The 19681-nt window shown below is 43.6% G+C and overlaps 1 protein-coding gene across 6 annotated transcripts; it reads left to right on the top strand.

The window, feature by feature from the left end:
* The first annotated feature begins 6004 nt into the window (after positions 1 to 6004).
* LOC133500471 (casein kinase II subunit alpha) lies at positions 6005 to 18305 on the top strand. Of its 6 annotated transcripts, none has more exons than XM_061819150.1 (15): positions 6005 to 6161; positions 6865 to 6956; positions 9599 to 9675; positions 10102 to 10230; positions 10311 to 10422; positions 10512 to 10613; positions 14932 to 14982; positions 15095 to 15154; positions 15229 to 15312; positions 15407 to 15517; positions 15613 to 15714; positions 15798 to 15898; positions 17709 to 17857; positions 17962 to 18051; positions 18156 to 18305. In XM_061819150.1, the coding sequence occupies exons 2-15, from the start codon at positions 6936 to 6938 to the stop codon at positions 18269 to 18271; spliced, it is 1305 nt and encodes a 434-aa protein (XP_061675134.1). In that variant the 5' UTR covers positions 6005 to 6161; positions 6865 to 6935; the 3' UTR covers positions 18272 to 18305. The 6 variants fall into 6 exon arrangements, with proteins under 6 accessions (XP_061675134.1, XP_061675137.1, XP_061675139.1 ...); XM_061819153.1 differs by having other exon boundaries at positions 6094 to 6161; positions 9594 to 9675; XM_061819151.1 differs by having other exon boundaries at positions 6150 to 6288.
* Positions 18306 to 19681: the final 1376 nt, after the last annotated feature.

The raw sequence follows: 19681 nt of genomic DNA, 5'->3' as shown, positions 1-19681 counted from the left end.
TTGAATGGATGAATGCCGTCGTGCTTGTCCATTTGCCATCTGTTCTCATATTATCTCGGTGCTGGCGGCACGGTGGCTCGGCCGGAAATCGTTAGCTTCACACTTCTGAGGACCCGGGTTCAATCCCAGCCCTCTCAGTGTGGAGTTTGTATGTTCGCCCCGTGCCTCCGTGGGTTTTTTCCAGGCACTCCGGTTTCCTCCCACATCCCAAAAACATCTATCATTAATTGAACACTCTCAACTGCCCCTAGGTGTGATTGTGATTGCGACTGTTTGTCTCGATGTACCCTGCGATTGGCCGGCAACCAGTTCAGGGTGTGCCCCGCCTGCTGCCCGTTGACAGCTGGGATAGGCTCCAGCACTCCCCGCGACCCATGTGAGGATAAGCGGCTAAAAAAAATGAATGAATATCTTGGTGCTATAGTACTGTAGAATTTGAATTTTAAGAAGAATACAAATGGGTTTTTGGTTTCAACTTAATTTAAAATGGTTTCCCCTTCTCGTGGTGAAGCTAAAAATAAATGAAAATCTAAATTTGGAATCAGCCGGTCTGTTGACACCGAGTTTGAGTCAACAGACGGAAACGACTGAGTCATCAAAAGTGGGAACAAGTGTAGACGACGCTGACTTCGTAAGAGCAGAACGACGAGCAACTTGTAACACGTGTACAGAAATAAAGAGCCGAGAGCTCGAATTAAAAAATATCGGGAAACTGAAGTCTTGCTGGGCTAGCTAAAATATACAGAACATGCATCATTTTAAAAAAATATATAGTCATAGCAGGAGTAACAACGTGCACGTCGACGCGTTCCGAGCGCATCAATTCTTTTGGTGCAAGGCCGCTGGTGTCAAACTCAAGGCCCGGGGGCCAGATCCGGCTAGCCACATACTTTTATGTGGCCCGCGAAGGAAAATCATCGGTGTCAAAATCTGTGATTCTTTTCTTGTGAAAATATGTCCCAACATTTCAAATTGTCATGTATCATAAATGATAATTTTGTTACCAAACATGAACAATGGTTGAAAACCAATGATGCTTGATTTCTGATTCGAAAAGGAGTTCATAAATTTAATGTGTAAATATGATGAGGCCATTCGGGATCTCTATGGTTTCACCATAACGGCCCTCTGAGGGAAATCGTAACTACAATGTGGCCCGCGACAAAAATGAGTTTGACACCCATGTCGGGGAATATGAGATGAAGAACTTTCGAATTTCGATCACTGTTATCTGTGACTTTTAAACTCACCGTCGTTGTCTGTTTCTCCGACGACCGCTGCGGGTCTGATCTCCAAACTGCCCTGATCCGGCCTTTCTCTCTTGGCCAACGAGTCCGCCCCTTCAGCAGACGCTTTCCGTTGGAAACTGCCGCCTTGGACGGACATTTTGCTTGACACGTTTCCACCGTCAGTGATGTCCGTCTCGCTGTTGAGATCAGCCCGTTCTCCACTTTGTTGGTCTTGAGCTCGCCTGCTGCTCGCACACTCTGCCCCCGCTCGCCTGCCTGGTGGAGTTTTGGCCTTCCCCTTTGCTTGAGGCACCTCATCACTGTCAAGGTCTTTGAAAGCATTGACAAATCATCAGTTCCGTGTTAAAGGTAAACTTTAAATTTCGCAAATTACCCATTACAATTCCGCTGTGACTGCCCCTAAATTCCCAAGGAAAGTTTCTAGCTTTTTTCTTGAAATAAGTGAGGTTACAAAGCATCGTGGTCTTCTTCTTTTCCTTTCGGCTTGTCCCACTAGGGGTCGCCGCATCTTTTTCCATCTAAGCCTATCTCGTGCATCTTCCTCACTAACACCCACCGTTCTCATGTCCTCCCTCACAACCTCCATCAACCTTTTCTTTGGTCTTCCTCTCGGTCTTTTGCCTGGCAGCTCCATCCTCAGCACCCTACCACCAATATACTCACTCTCTCGCCTCTGGACATGTCCAAATCATCGAAGTCTGCTCTCTCGAACCTTGTCTCCAAAACATCCAACTTTGGCTGTCCATCTAATGAGCTCATTTCTAATCCTATCCAACCGAGAACCTCAACATCTTCATTTCTGCCACCTCCAGTTCTGCTTGCCGTTGTCTCTTCAGCGCCACCGTCTCTAATCCGTACATCGTGGCCGGCCTCACCACTGTTTTATAAACGTTGCCCTTCATCCTAGCGGGGACTCTTCTGTCACAGAGAACACCAGACACCTTCCGCCAACTGTTCCACCACGCCTGGACCAGTTTCTTCACTTCCTTACCACACTCTCCATTGCTCTGGATTGTTGAGACCAAGAATTTGAAGTCATCCACCCTCACTATCTCCTCTCCCTGTAGCCTCACTCTCCACCCCACACACATATTCTGTTTTACTTTGGCTAATCTTCATTCCTCTCCTTTCCAGTGCGTGTCTCCATCTTTCTAATTGTTCCTCCGCCTGCTCCCTGCTTTCACTGCATATCACAATATCATCTGCGAACATCATGGTCCAATGGGATTCCAGTGTAACCTCATCTGTCAGCCTATCCATTACTACGGCAAACAGGAAGGGGCTCAGAGCGGATCAATGATGCAGTCCCACCTCCACCTGAAATTCTTCTGACACACCTACGGCACATCTCACCGCTGTTCTGCTGCTATTAGTACTACTAATTTGATTTGAAGTCCTTCAATGGCAACATTTTCAACAGTTTTCATGCATTAAAAAATATAACACACACCTTCAAGTGTCTCTTGACTGGCACTCTCCAAAGACTGATCTTCTGAAAGATCTGTAAATGAATATTTGAAAAAAAAAATGAATGCCAATTACACTTATATTTGTATTCTCTCAATATTCATCTGTTAACAGTAGAAACATAATACACTACCTTGTGAATCTTGTTCTTTCTTTGGTTCACTCGGAGGATTTTTGTGTGCTATAATAGAAGACAAATGATTTACCCATAGTTTTAAAAAATCACATCACGTCTAAGGTGTAAGCATAAAAAACAAACTGTTCTGTGTTGACATTTTGCTTTCACTAGATCTGTGTGAGACAAATTTGAATACATACAGTACATTCCTTTGGCTTTAGTGTCACTTGTAACTGACAATGATTTGAGTGCATATGTGGATTAATCTCGGCGTCGGAGACCTGTCATAATCGCAGATATGCTCTTTGCCGTGGTGGTGCCGAGGGCCTCTACAACGACAGCGACGAACCGTTGACGTTGAGCGTTCATTTTGCTCAAGGGGTTCACAGTCAAACATGGCATCCCCAGAAATGGACATCATTTTAAAACAAAGTATTTATTGGTCAAAATCAATAGAGCAAATGGATTCAGATGGATCCAAATTTTATAAAGCTTCACAAATGTTAAATATGTGCCTCCGAAATGACACACAGATCCAAGATGATGAAAAGTATGTCACAGACACGCTCTAAAGACACCTTTTAAAGTGTGAAAATAAAATTGCAGAGCGCTTCCGGTTTATACGTACTTTGTTTTTGCACATGATATTTACGTTGTAATTTAAGTATGAATTGATGTCAATTTTGAGGGGACACCAAATCAAATAAAGCATGACAATAATAAAAAATGTTATATAGCGACATATCTGGTTTGAATATACTCACCATTCAGAAAGGTTAGAACATTTTGTCTTCGAGCTACAAATTTAAAAAAAATGTGAAGTTATCTGCAGGAAATGTTAGAAAATTACATTTTTCTGGAATCCTAAATATTGTCTTACCTCTGATGGGAGCTGCTGTCACAAGCGGAAGGAGCATCAGCCAACATATTACACTAAAAAAAAAAAAAAAAAAATCAGAAAAGTTTCAAGTTCAGGGCAATGTCCTGCTGGAAATAAAAATTTGAAACATCAGAACTCACAGCTTCATTGTCGACGTTGGGCGTCCGCCAGCCGACGTTAAGAGTCGGGATCGCGAACGAGGCTTTTTAAAGAAGGCGGCTTGTCCTCCTCCGGCGGGCCTTTGCCTTTTTAATGAAAGATCATTGTCTTTGTTTGATGGCGCACGGCTTGACCCGGCCCGCAAAGTTGACAGAGCTCCATTCATAGGATCGAAATAATGTCTTGTCTCGAGTGGTCACACGTGGATCGTTATCTCGGGGAAATGCCTGTGGCTGCCCCCCACCCCAAAGTATCCTTTCAACAAAATGCAGCCTCAACTACTTGCATATTGTTCCTTGTTACAGCGACAGCATCGCCATTGTAGTAAACGGACAAAACAAAGGTTTTCTATGATTATGGTATCGTCATGGACATTCAGCAGCGGTGGCGAGTCGCGAAGCACAAATATGTTTTGATTTTTCAGGTATTGCTGTACTTTACTTGAATGTTTGAATCAACTTTTTAATTTTGCCCCTATATTTGAAAACAGATATCTCGATACTTTCGTCTTGTTACTTAGTCAAAACCGGTTTGTTACGTTTTTCAACCTGCAAGGACAAACGAAAAGGAAATAGATTGAAAAAAAAATTGAGAAAAACTCTTGACTGAGTGATTAATTGAGATCGTCGGGACTTCTAAGGCAGAAAAAACAGACTGGCAAAACAGGAACAGGAACCAGGGAGAAGTAACAACAATGAACATATTCGAGGAAGCAATCAATTGGCTGATTGAAGAGAATTGTTTTGTGTTTGAACGGTGGATCAGTTGGTGAAGCGTTGGAAGTTCTGAAGTCCAGGGTTTGATCCTGGCCCGCCATTGTGAAGTTTGCATGTCCTGTCCTCCCCGTGCCTGCGTGGGTTTTCTCCGGGTACTCCGGTTTCCTCCCACATCCCAAAAACATGCAACATTAATTGGACACTCGAAATTGCCCCTAGGTGTGATTGTAAGTCCACCTCCTCCCCATTGACACCTGGGATAGGCTCCAGCGCTCCACCGACCCTTGTGAGGATAAGCGGTATTGTGTATTGTGGTCTTCATGAATGATTTGTGGCAAATACATCAAGATCCACTTTTTTCAGGTCATATTGTGAGCTAATTTAAAGACAGTTTGCAACACAGAACGGCCATGTTGTGTCTTTATACAATCAATGTGGCACAGTGGCACAGTTGTAAAGCATAGGCCTCACAGTTCTGAGGTCCAGGGCTCGATCCGGGCCCACCTGTGTGAGTTTGCATGTTCCCTGTGTGGGTTTTTTTTTGGGTTTCCTCCATCCATCCATCCATCCATCCATTATCTACCGCTTTTCCGGGTTGGGTCGCGGGGTAAGTAGCTTCAGCAGGGATACCAAGACTTCCCTTTCCCCAGCCACTTCTTCCAGCTCTTCCGGAGGGATCCCGAGGCGTTTCCAAGCCAGCCGGGAGACGTAGTCTCTCCAGAATGTCATGGGTCGTCCCCGGGATCTCTTTTGGGTGGGACACTCCCGGAACACCTCACCAGGGAGGCGTCCGGGAGGCATCCGAATCAGATGCCGCAGCCACCTCAACTGGCTCCTCTCAATGCGGAGGAGCAGCGGCTCGACACTGAGCCCCTCCCGGATGACCGAGCTTCTCACCCGTTCTCTCAGGGAGAGCCCGGACACCCTGCGGAGGAAACTCATTTCGTCCGCTTGTACATCCCAAAAACATGCAACACTAATTGGAAACTCTAAATTGCCCCAAGGTGTGATTGTGAGTGCAGCCGTGCCGCCATGATTGTCTCTATGTGCCGTGCGATTTGCTGGCAACAAGTTCAGGGTGTACCCCGCCTCCTGCCCGTTGACGGCTGGGATAGGCTCCAGCACTCCACCGACCCTCGTGAGGATAATCAATGGTAGAAGGTGCAATAAAGGTGGATTATCCACGTTGTCATTTATAAAACTGAATAATTCATGGCTTCCAGTGGTTTATGATCAAATAAACAAATCCAACGCTCATTTCAGCATTCATACTTTTTGTGACTTTTATGGTCTTGCGTTGTGAGATTTCTGGGATGGAACAAGGGGGCCTTATCTTAATAAAGATTCACAAATACGGTTTTCAGGTAACCCAGTGTAGACAATCCCAATAATACAGCTGAATGAAAAGCGATTGCGATGTCTACTTTGAACGCGACCTGTTGTTGGCTGCCACAGCCCCCCAAAAAGTCAAGGGAAAAAGAAAAGGGAGAGCGCCCCCTGGCGCAAACAGCGCCCGAGCTAAGCTTCTGATCCCAAGCATCGCCATATTGACGTCCCAGCAACGCTGAGAGGTAATCGTATTTGAACGCGAATCGTCGTCCGTTTGTGGCCACCGTTGACCGTTCTACACTCGAGGGGCGGCGGAGAGCCCGTAGCGCAGGCTCGCCACCTCTCCGCGGCCACTTTCGTCGTTGCGGGGTGCGTTTTTAAGGCGTTGTCAGCCAGTCGCCTCGCCATTCAAGCAGGCTATTCAAGTCCCCCCCATGAGCCTGTTAGCTTAGCACTTTTTAGCTCTAGGAAATACATTTTTTTGGAAGCTTGTGGCTCGGCCAAAGAGAAGCGATAGTCGTACGATTCGGGGGGTCGCCACCCCCGGTGGCGAAAATGGAATTTGTCGCGGGCTCGCGTCCTGGTGGCGTTTGCTCGCGCTGTGTAAAATGTGACTTCCAGCCGGCTTTTCCTTCTCCACTTGACGAGCTAATGCTAACTTGTTAGCAGTCCGGCCAGCTAGCCGGCTTGCCCCGCTCGGCTAACGTTAGCGCCCGGGCTGCATTGCACTAGCGCAGGCCGTTGACCACCGGGCTTTTCGCCCTGGCCGTTAAAGCGTGAAGCGGCCAAATTATTGGCCACATCCTCACGAAGGTCTTTGATACATTTTTTTTTGTTGTTGCTACATCAAGAATGCTCAGTCGTAAAAGCCGTAATGGGTGGCTTGCGTTAGCCTCATTGACAGCATTGATTGTAATCAACCTACTTTTGTTTTTCCCCTTACAGGAGATATTTCCTGGTTGTTGCCCCCAGTGATGACTGTATTGAACCCTGTACGTCCCGATTAAACTGGTTGGATGCCCCCATTTAACATTCAGGTGAATTGACGTTCTCATTTGCTTGTGTAATCATTTATTACCTTTAAAAGCCATTGCAAATATAGGGGCTGTCACTTTAGAATATTTTTAGTTTGGCTGTTCGATACCACCTTTTTATTCCAGGCCGATATCAGTACGACGAGTCATGTTCACTCTTGAGTGCTCCCCTATGCCGAGTACTGATGCCATTTGTGCTTTTGATATATTAAAAGTTCAGTTAACACAATGACAGGTAATTGTGATGAAAGACTTCTTCCCGTGATGCACAGAATGATTCACTAATGTGTCAATTGGCTGGAGTGTAGCAGAGGCACTGAAAAGAATAACCATCAATCCATTTTCTGAGGCGCTTATCCTCACGAGGGTCGCGGCAGTGCTGGATCCGCTCCCAGCTGTCATCGGGCAGAAGTCAGGGTACACCCTGAACTGGTTGGCAGCCAATCGCAGGGCACACGGAGACAGGCAACAGCCGCCCTTATAATCACACCAAGGGGCAATTTAGAGTCTCTAATTAATGCATGTTTTGGGAATGTGGGAGGAAACCGGAGTGCCTGGTTGAAACCCACGCAGGCACGGGATAGAGCGTGCATGCTCCACACAGGAGCTTTACACAGGCGGGGGCCGGGATTGAACCCCGGTCCTCAGAACTGTGATGCCAATGCTTTACAGCTGCATCACCGTGCTGCCTCCGAAAAGAATATTCCTGACCAACACCAAAAATGAGTAAGCCGAGCCTGAAAAGCAAAAGCCAAAACCCCAAATGAAATTTCAATGCCCGTTCATAGTGAAATTGTATTATCACTATGACTGCAGAGCTGCAATGTGCCAGAATTTCCATATATCAAACATTGTCAAAAACATTTGCAGGACAGTTATTGCAGTATATAATGGAACAGGGTAAACATTCTGCATGCTGTTAAATTGCACAAAATAATCATTCCTCTATCATTGTAATCATTGTTAGATCATGACTACAATATTTGTCTATTTTTTTCCAATGTATTTGTTGCTTCAATGTAATTCGCAGCCCAATGTCTTCGCTTGCATGCGATATTTATGTATCTACTTGTTTTCTGATAGGGTCAAAACGTCCCCAATGCAGTGTTATTAAAGGTTATCTTACATTATAAATATGTATTATATCAGTGTACTTTTTAAACATACATTTATTTTCTCAAGTGATGTAGCGGACTAGCGGCGATGTACTAATTCATATCCGGTCCCTGTGTGACTGTGTGTAGCATTATCATGTATTAGATTAACTGATTAATGCGAAGGCCTACTAGTGCGAGATGCACTCGTGAAGCTGCTTCAGGTTCAGTTACAGTACGCGTCAATCACCGGTTATGCATACTGCAGCTGCAAATTGCCATTAATTTCTTACTAGATTAGACAAGATCATGAGACCATTTTTGTTACCATGTGTTGATGACAATTTCATGACGGCTTTGATCCATAACATGCCAGTAAGTAAGGAAAAATGTTGATCATTGTTTTCCAAAGTACAAACAGATGTCGGACAATGTATTATTTTGATTAAACACAAAGATAATCAATTTTCTGAGTAGAGTGAGTACTTGGTTCTCGAAAATCCCCGTTCTCGAAAACATCGGGTTTTCCAACGTAAATTTCGACATTTTTTTCTGGCGTTTTTTCGAACGAAAATCGGTACTCGAACGCCCCCAACAAAACCCGGAAATAACGTAACGCGCGCGGACCAGCTGACCCACGGCACGCTTTGTTACTGTGTATAATGCAGCCTCTGTACGCAAACGTATCCCGGTAGCTCTATTTACTGACTGTTTTTTCTTCCCATTAACCCTCAATCATGGTTCCAAAGAAGTGACACTAGATAAGTTCTTTGGGTAAAGAAAAGAACTTCCAGGGGGCGAGTCACCCCCACCGAAGAGATTGGACAATTAATTTTTTGTTCCAAAGATTTCTCTAACTCCAGTTACTTTTTGTTTAAAAAAAAAAGTCCCCCCCCCCCGTTATTTCTTGTTTAAAGTTATTCTGCACTTTTATACATTTATATTTATTAAAAAAAAAATCAAAAACAAGTCTACAAGGCTGTGGCCCGTGTTGCTACAGATATGGTAATGCATAGCCTACTCTACGATTAAAGCATACATTTTAAGCAAAAAAATATATATTTCTTAAATAAATTTATTATATAAAGTATTCAAACTATACATGTATTCCTACTATGCAGTTTATCGTGAGAAAAACCTAAAAATAAAGCTTTAAACAGCCAAATTTTGTAGGCTTGGAACACATTATTTCTTTTTCAATTAATTGTAATAGGAAATAGCGATTCGGTTTTCGAACAAATCACTTTGAGAACCGAGGTTGTACCGTATGTACTATTGAGAGGCTGAGCTCAGTTGAGCCATTTTAAGTTAGACAATAACTCTAAAGGATAATTCCATTATCAATACAGTACAGTTGTCGATTAATTCGATGATCGGTTAGTTGTTCATTAAATGTGACAACTCTGCTCTGATGGTCAGCAAATCGAGATTAGCTTCATTTTGTCTTGATAACTAGTCCAAATCCCTCCATGTTACTGTATGTAAATTGATTGGAATTGTTCTATCCAGACTTTTAAAATATTTCTTCTTTCTATTTTCCTGCCAGCGTAGCTCTCGAACTTTAGAGGCCTCTCAACTAATCTCGTTGCCATTCATCTGTCACTGTCTTCCTGGAGGGAACCTCCCAGGTAGTGTTTGCACGCAGCCAGAAAATATTCCAAATATGTACGGTAGATCCTCTACTGCACCGGTGTCAAACTCAAGGCCCGCGGGCCAGATTCGGCCCGCCACGTGATTTTATGTGGCCCGTGATGGCAAATCATGTGATTCTTCCTAAAATCTGTTGTGAAATTTCAAATTGTCATCTAAATGATCATGTTTGGATACTGCAAGCATTTTTGTGTTACCAAACGTGAATAATAGTTGAAGTTTATAATAATAGTTCAAGTTTATACATTTTGTGTGGAAAGCCTCGTAAAGATTTTTATGGTTTCCTCTGTTGGAAGCTCTAATGTGGGCTGTGACAAAAAGAGTTTGACACCCCTGCACTACTTTATTTGAGGGAATGTGCACCTCCATGACGTTCTTGCTGTTTGTTTTTTGTTTTTTTTAAGGAGATTTCGACAAGATTCTGTGTGGAATATGTCTGGCCCTGTTCCAAGCCGCTCTCGAGTTTACCCCGATGTGAACACGCAGAGACCTCGAGAATACTGGGACTATGAGTCCCACGTTGTCGAGTGGGGGTAAGGAACAGACTTAAACCTTTTGAGTCGTTTTTTTCCCGACGCGTCTCGTCGCTCATTTCTACGTTGTCGCCTCGCAGAAACCAGGACGACTATCAGCTAGTCAGAAAACTCGGTCGAGGCAAATATAGCGAAGTGTTCGAGGCTATAAACATCACCAACAATGAAAAAGTGGTCGTAAAAATACTAAAGGTATGACGCTCGCCAGGATGCGGACAAGCACGATGTCAAAATGTGTTGCGAACGTTCCGTCATTGTTCCTCTCTCGTGTCCTTTCAAAGCCTGTGAAGAAAAAGAAAATCAAGAGAGAAATAAAGATCCTGGAGAACCTCCGGGGCGGCCCAAATATCATCTCGCTGTTAGATATTGTCAAGGATCCCGTGGTATGTATTTGCACTCAACACGCCATATTTGGGACTCCCAAGTTCCTTCACAATATGTTCGGTGACGCTTTCGACCTCCGACACTGAGATTTAGAATAGTTTGTTCCACCGTGTAAACGTTTGGCCTCATAAAAGCTTCATAAACAATGTTTGAATTCACAGTTTTGCATTGCTAACTCTGAATTATAGTTGTTACTATATAATATTATGGTAAAAACCACTTAACTTCAATGCCAACTAAACACTGTACCTTGTTCGTATTCATATTTACTCATCAACCAATAATGTGACGGATGCAAGCCCTGGTATTAAACCAGCCCCGGTGCAAAATTATTCAAGACAGAGAATCAAATCAGCTCCACTCTTCATATATTTAGCCTTTTATGAGTGGTTTCTCTGATTTCATCAATAAAACTAGGATATTTATTATTTAAGAAGGTGGAACGGTGGATCAGCTTGGAAAGCATTGGCCTCACCGTTCTGATGACCCGGGTTCGATCCCGGCACCCGCCAGTGCGAAGTTTGCATGTTCTCCCCGTGCCTGCGCGGGTTTTCTCCGGGCACTCCGGTTTCCTCCCACACCCCAAAAACATGCAACATTGATTGGACACCCTAAATTGCCCCTAGGTGTGATTGTGAGTGCGGCTGTTTGTCTCGATGTGCCCTGCGATTGGCTGGCAACCAGTTCAGGGTGTACCCCGTCTCCTGCTCACTGACAGCGTCCCTTTTGAGGATAAGCGGCAAAAGAAAATGGATGGATGGATGGATGGATGGCGCTTTCCTAATCAGAGGCGACCCATCTTGCCCTAATCCAGTTCCACACATGACAGGCATAGCTGGCTCCTTCCATTGAAATGCGAGCTGATCTTCCTACGATATGATTTGTAGTCCAGCCATCCATTTTCTTTGCCGCTTATCCTCACGAGGGTTGTGGGGAGTGCTGGAGTGTATCCCAGCTGTCAACGGGCAGGAGGCGGGGTACACCCTGAACTGGTTGTCAGGCAATTGCAGGGCACATCGAGACAAACAGTCGCACTCACAATCACACCTTTGGGCAATTTAGAGTGTCCAATTAATGTTGCACGGTTTTGGGATGTGGGAGGAAATCGGAGTGCTCGGAGGAAACCCACGCAGGCACGGGGAGAACATGCAAACTCCACACAGGCGAGGCCGGGATCGAACCCGGGTTCTCAGAACTGCGAGGCCCACACATTACCAGCCGAACGACCATGCCGCCATGATTTATAGTGTTATTTATAAAAAAAAAAAGAATGTCTTTGGTGCCCTATCACCCTATGCTATTTACATTGTTATTTTAATGTGTGGGCTGTTTGGTAGCTCTGCTGCTACGCTAGCTTCATATCCCAGCATTTAAATCAGGGGTGTCAAACTCATTTTTGTGGGGGGCTACATTGTAGTTATGGTTTCCCTCAGAGGGCCGTTTTGGCTCTGAAAGCATCCAAATCTTTAATCTAATCATCATATTTACACACGAGATTTATGAAATAGTTTTGGAATCTATTGTTGATGTTTGCTAGCACAAAAATGCTTGCAATATCTCAACGTTATCATTTATGATATGAGAATTTGAAATTTTTGTCCAGATTTGAACAAAAATCATGGATGCTGATACACATGATTTGCCCCCGCGGGCCACATAAAATCATATGGCTGGCCGGATCTGGCCCCCGGGCCTTGAGTTTGACACCTCTGATTTAAATGAGTCGTTATGACTCGTCGTTATGAGAGTCTCACTCTCGAGCCACAACTAATTGACTTACACTTAACCCAATATTTACAATCATGTGAAAGTTTGGTTATTCTCGGTTTGATTTGTCATACCCGGACGAGCGACAGGCATGATGTTCTTTTCTTATCCGAGCCGATTTTAATTTTTGATGAGATGACGGACACAAATACCTCTTGCGTGAATCTCTCTCATTCAGAGGCTGCGAAATGTGATGTATGTTTCTCAAAGGTTGACGGTGAAAATCCACGTTTCAATAAGTCCGATCACTCGAATATTATGGGGGAAACAAACATTGATTAAAACATGTTTCAAATCTAAGTGGAGAAATGCACCGTTTTCAACTGTCTATCCGCTAGACCTGCTAGTTCACCTGTCGTTGCCTTGTCCAGATCTGATTTTTCCATTTATAGGCGGAATTCTGTCTTGTTATGAAAAAATAATAATTCTCCGTTTTTCTGCAATATATCCGACCGTAGCCCGTGCCCGAATCCACATTCCGGTTTGACTTTTTTGCAAGCGAGGTGGAAGATTAGATACACGTCTGTTGATTGGTCGAATGTGATTCCTCCCGACCAATGAAAACGCTTGTTGTAAACGAGGCATATCATAGGGCCATTTTCAAGTGAACACAATGGCGGTGCTCGAGAGAAAAGACGGCTCTCGAGTGAAAGAAATTGATAATGTCAAAAATTAGTTCAGATGGGACGAGAAATCGGAGATACAGTTGGAAAGAAGGAAGCTGCCACTCTGTTAACCGACTTCATCTGCAAAATCGATATCAATAACGAGGTGAGCGTTCAGAAGCAATTACTCGTAAAAATGTCTATTTATTGATAACGACGCACGACGTTAATAATTGTCAAAGTCATGCGTTTCAACCATTTACAAAAACAAGAAATTAAAACGTTTTGAAGGGATACAATATACACGCTATGAAAGCTTGCTTCCATGGCATGATGCAAATCTGAATTCAATTTCGTAGTTTGTTGAATTTGTAATTTTTGGGGGGTAAAGGTATGCACCTAAATAATGAACGATCATATTGTGTACATTTTGAAAACAGAATAGCCTTTACTTATAGATGTACTAGATATATTTCATTCGTAATACAATTTATAAAACTTGCACATTAAAATTGGTGATCATCCTTGCAGCCCCCAGGCCCCCGGCTATTTTTCAGTCATTTTTCATTCACGTCTGCTTGTCTTCCAGCAGTTCTAGACCAGGTTTGCGAGCTAGATCCGCACAAAACGCGTTCACTCAATACAAGGAACATTTTAAGATAGATTGTTTGGCAGATTTTGCAGTATCGTTAAGACTAGTGACTGGCGTCTGCCTTTCGAATGGAGTTAGCTGGGATAGGCTCCAGCACTCCTGCCACCCTTGTGAGGATGAGCGGCTTGGAAAATGGAAAGATGAATCAGAATCAGCTTTGTTGGCAAAAATGTATAACAACACGCAAGGAACTTGTCTCCGGCAGTCGGTGCTGGTATGATAGTGTTATTGTTAAAATCTTAACCCAGCCCTCTGACACACGCATGTGAACACAAGTGATAAGCATATGCAGGCTAGTGCATGAAGCTAACGCAGCAGCAGACTATGTTACAGTTAGACTCGCTGCGTAAATCCCCAATCACAGTTCGCGTCGACTGTAACGGATGACTAAGAAATCACAATCGAATCATTACTCCTCGTACTAGTCCGGTGCGACGGTCTGAGCGCTCCCGTTGCTGCAAACACTCCTTGTGAGTAATGCCCATGCGCGTATATTTTGTCAACTTCAGGCCGTTCTGAAACATCCCCATCCATGCAAAGATGAACACAGCGGACGTACATATATGTGTATATCTTTTTTTTTTTTTTTTTAATCAAGTTTTGTTTTAAGGTTAGGTTATAACGTTTGTTAGCTCCCTCTATCTAGAAAAAGGGGAACTATGAGACCGGGAGATTTCCCAGTAAGCGTCTGCTGCGTACCCAGAGTTCCCCCATTAGTAACCCATGCGCATTCATCCCAAGGAGACTTTTCAGCACGGGGGAGCGCTCAGACCGTCACACAGGAACAAAGATATGACATTGTCCGACCAATGAAAAATCCAATGGATAGGTTTCCAATGACGCCATCTTGTGTGTCATAGAGGTCAGAGAACACAGGTGACAGGTGAAGTCTTTTTCTATCGTTAATTTATCCGATTGGTCTAAGCGACGTCATCGGAAACCTATCCCATTGGATTATCTGAAGAGCCAGTTCACTATTTCTGATTGGCGGCCCCAACTGTTTCACTCAACAGATCAAAGAGAAAATGTCCCTCTTAACACACCACATAACTCAGGATCACCTTTCAGCGACATCCGAGAATCTGACCTTTGCCGACTTGGGTCGCGAGGCAGGGAAATTGCCCAAATTGTGGCCCAATTATCAGGAAGTCTCCATACTTGCCAATACCCTCGTCTGAATGTTGTTTCCATTTTTTTCCACCATCCACATCTAACACTGACTTAAATGACGTCTACTTGATATGATGACGTGTATGTATTCACACGGCAATGTTTTTGTTCACTTTTTTATAGTCCCGAACCCCTGCTCTGGTTTTTGAACATGTGAACAACACAGACTTCAAGGTAAGCTCGACTGACTTTTCATCTCATTCTAGCGCACAACAGTCATCTCATAGCAATTCATTTACCGTCGACCTACATGTGTGTTTTTTTTTTTTTTTCTTCGATTTTACAGCAATTGTATCAAACCCTATCTGACTTTGACATACGGTTTTACATGTATGAAATCTTAAAGGTGAGTAAAGTTTGGCTTTTTTCCAAGATCTTTGTGTCGGTGCAATCTGAGGGTATTACGTTGTTATTATTTAGGCTCTGGATTACTGCCACAGTATGGGCATTATGCACAGAGATGTCAAGCCACACAATGTAATGATCGACCACGAACACAGAAAGGTACCAGCTCACTTTTTCTGCACTCAGGTGACAACATTCAATTCAATGTCGTGTTTTGAAAACGTCCGTAACACGTTTTGTTGTAAATGATCAGCTGCGCCTAATCGACTGGGGTTTGGCTGAGTTCTACCACCCGAACCAGGAATACAACGTGCGAGTGGCCTCCAGGTACTTTAAAGGACCTGAATTACTGGTAGATTACCAGGTGAGAATATCATCTTTTTGAGTGTTTTTTTTTTTTTTTTTTTTTTTTTTTTAATTTCATTTTTCAAATTATAACCTGTATCTTGTCTCCCGCAGATGTATGACTACAGTCTCGACATGTGGAGTTTGGGCTGCATGTTGGCCAGCATGATCTTCAGAAAGGAACCTTTCTTTCATGGTCACGACAACTACGATCAGGTAGAATGACGACAGGCCTTGTTCTGCAACGCCTTTTTAATATAGTGTCGTTGGTATCAAGTAATATTTCCGTGAATTTGCAGCTTGTGCGAATTGCAAAAGTCTTAGGCACAGAAGACTTGTACGACTACATAGACAAATACAACATTGAATTGGATCCACGGTTCAATGACATCTTGGGAAGGTAAGACAAAGAAGCCGTCCTTCTAGAACCACTTTCGATATCCCATTTCCGCTGATAATTCATTTACAGGGATGAGAATTTGCCGCGAGTTTTTTCAGCTGAAAATGTCATTTTTGCGAAACGTGTAAATCCGTTGAGAATATATTTATTTGTTTGTTTGTTTCTATGGCTTGACGTGGGGCGAGGCTGTCATCAAGACCGTCCGCCAGTATCTATCGGCAACGGAAAACGGCATTGCTATCCGTTTATAGCATTGCTATCTGTTTGCATTAAATTTGGTGTTTATGATAACGACAACATTCCGATTTCTGGCCGCATTTTGTCGGTATTTTCACTCTGATGTTAACATTTCATAGAGAAGCATTCTGTTTACTACGGCGTAGTTATAACTTATAGACATACGTACGCATATGTTATCGAGCGGCCTGCGCGTTTGCCAGTATGGCGAAAGTCTTGGAGTGAAAAGATCGCGCCAGGGTAATTAATAAAAACCACACGGGGTAAAAAAATTGTTTCAGATGGGCATGGCTTGAAAAAAAAAAAAGTGTAACCGTGCAGATAGGAACGAAAACTGCATCAATATGTCGACCTGAACACGTGCAAAAAATGGACGGTAGCGGCAAAGCGCTGTGGACTCTATGTTCCGAAATGATCAATTATACAAGCCGAGGAGCAGAAAATATCCAGGAGCTTATCAAAACCAAGAAACACAAAGGTAAGTTGGACATAAATTTCTCAAATATTATATAATTGATGACTAGAGAAAGCCTATGACAGAGTACCAAGAGAGGAACTGTGGTACTGCATGCGCAACTCTGGTGTGGCGGAGAAATATGTTAGATCAGTACAAGACATGCATGAGGGCAGTAGAACAACGGTGAGGTGTACCATTGGTGTGTCAGAAGAATTTAAGACGGAGGTGGGACTGCATCAGGGATCCGCGCCGAACCCCTTCCTGTTTGCGGGAGTAGTGGATAGGCTGACAGACGAGGTTAGACTGGAATACAGTACCCTTGGACTATGATGTTTGCAGATGATATTGTGTTCTGCAGTGAAAGCAGGGAGCAGGCGGAGGAACAATTAGAAAGATGGAGGCACGCGGCTGGAAAGGAGAGGAATGAAGATTAGCTGAAGGAAAACAGAATATACGTGGCGGAGGAACAATTAGATATTCGTGGGGGGCAGAGGAGGAAGAGTGATGCTCCAGGGAGAAGAGATAGCGAGGGTGGACGACTTCAAATACTTGGGGTCAGTGGGACAAGCCGAAAAGAAAAGAAGAACTGTTAATACGATTAGGCCTATCTGTAGCACTGGCCCTATAGATCACGAATTTTATTGCTCACTTTTGTATTTCATGATCTCTCTTGCTCATATATATATATATATATACACATACATACATACAAATTACTTGTGTACTTATTTCTGAAGTATAACTTGCTGTAGCCTATTTGATATAAATTTCACTCCATCTCCATTTTTATGTCTGAAGTTTAGCAAAATTATTTGGGTTGTTTGGAGACATAGTTTAAGTTTTCAAAATGTTATGATTGCCCTATTTTTACTCTTGTTAGAAGTAACTGGAGGTCACCATTTACCAGTGTGTTTTACACAAAAAATTTCTTGCCTAAGGCAGACATTTTCAGCGGTTTTTTTTTTTTTTTTTCAAATTGGTCTTTCTCATCCCTGTATTTAGCGAACAATGAACGGTCTGGTGGGCACAGTGCTGGGCGGAGCATGAAAAGCCCTGAACACTTCGGAGTTCCCGCGACATTTTGACAGTTCCTTTCTTTGGTTTCCCTTTCTTTAGACACTCTCGTAAAAGGTGGGAGAGGTTCGTGCACAGCGAGAATCAGCACTTGGTCAGTACAGAGGCCCTGGACTTCCTGGACAAACTGTTGCGCTATGACCATCAAGCCCGGCTGACAGCCAAAGAGGCCATGGATCATCCATACTTCTGTTAGTGCACTTTTTCCTTGTTGTTGCGTTTGGGCCGCTGACCTCGACTGGGCGCACGCGCGTTAGTCTGCAGTCCTGTGACACGAACCCCATCTTCATTCTAGTTCCCATCGTCAGAGATCAGGGAAGAGGGGCCACTCCTGGGGGGATGGCGGCCAGCTCAACACCAGTCAGCTCCTCAAGTATGATGGCCGGTAGGTTGCGCTGTTCCCAATGGGCCCCCGCCCCCACCCCCACCCCCACCCCCACCCCCACCGGTCAGCTCACATGAGTGAGCAAGCTTTGTTGTGTGTCTCAGGCATCAGCTCAATGACCTCCGCGCAGCCGCTGCCGAACATCACTGGATCGCCCGTCATCTCCGCCCCCAACACCCTGGCCACACAAGTCCCCGCAGCCACTGGGGCCCAGCCCTGAGGGACTCCACACACACACACCACACACACACACACACCACACACACACACACACCTCCCCTCTTCCCTATTATCCCCCCTAGTCCTGTGTTTGTGTGTGCTCATGGCCACATCCTGCCTAGTTCTCGCTCTGGCCCCCGCGCCACGGTTCCCCCTTTTTATGTCGACAATAACAAAGATTTAAATTGCTTTTCACATTCATTTATATTTTGACACCTGGACTTGACAGAAAATGTATCGTTGCACCTGTCAGGATATTTAGAATTAATTTGGGTGTGTTATTTGACAATTCTAATAAGATGTAGACATGAAGAGAATGGATAATAAAATTTATTTTGTATGTTCCAAATATACAGTCTTGCTTGAAACTGTTTTGATGCAAGATCCTGCTGTGCAACACTGTGAAACCTCCCCACGACTTCACGTGACAGTCAGGACTCGGGTGTGCACAGGACGCGCACACATCGCTATGTGCAGGAGTTGTCGGTCTTTTGGAGTTGTTAGTTGCTATAAATCAAGAATTGGACTTTTGTAGATATTCTACAGTTAACTGTCAGGTTGCATGCACCCAATGCTGAATATCACAGGGTCAATAGATTGCCAATTTTATGTTACGTTCACTTCTGTACGTGTATGTATGTGTTCATGTTTGTTTTTTTATGAAGTCTCTTACAAATGATTTTGATGACAGATAATTTTGTAACTTTTTGTTTTATGTTGGGAAGAGTCATCACCTACAGAAAACAACTTGAAAAAAATAAACAGTTTAAACAGGGTTTGCAGGGACAGAGTTTTTGACTATAACTTTCCCCCTATCAGCAGATCTCGCGACTATTGGAATCTATTTCAATTATTCGGCTCCAATTAAAACGGTATAGGTCAACTTTTTTTTTTTTTTAACTCGTGTTTTTCTTCCAAACACTTTTTTTTTTAGTCAAATAGCATGTGCAACTGTGTCCAAATTTTGGACCGCTATTACAATCGTAATTATCTCTTTATTGGTGTTATAAAAGGCATTCCAATATACTTTTGGGCTTTGCAAATTGCAATAAAAATTTGATTACATGACGTGTAACAAAAACTAAAAAAAAAAAAAAGAATGAACGGCATCTCAGGATGGACAAGTCATTTGGCTCACGGCGGCGTTTAAATGTTTACGTAAGTCTTTACCAATCGCCTGCGCAAACGTATTATAATTACAGTAAATATTCAGATGAAATATCTCTTTCCATTTCTGAAAGAATCAGACGGAAAGCCTGTACAGTTGTCGTTAATTCGGGCGCGTCGTAAAGCGAGGATTGCGCGCGTTCGACCACTGCTCTGTTCGCTGTATTTTGTCTCGACATCAAATGTTATAAAATACCTCTATTTAAGTAAACAGCAATACATGGATACTACGAAACATAGTTAT

This window comes from Syngnathoides biaculeatus, chromosome 5 (genome assembly GCF_019802595.1).
Source record: "Syngnathoides biaculeatus isolate LvHL_M chromosome 5, ASM1980259v1, whole genome shotgun sequence".
NCBI lineage: Eukaryota > Metazoa > Chordata > Actinopteri > Syngnathiformes > Syngnathidae > Syngnathoides > Syngnathoides biaculeatus.
This window is presented reverse-complemented; position numbering and strand designations above follow the sequence as displayed.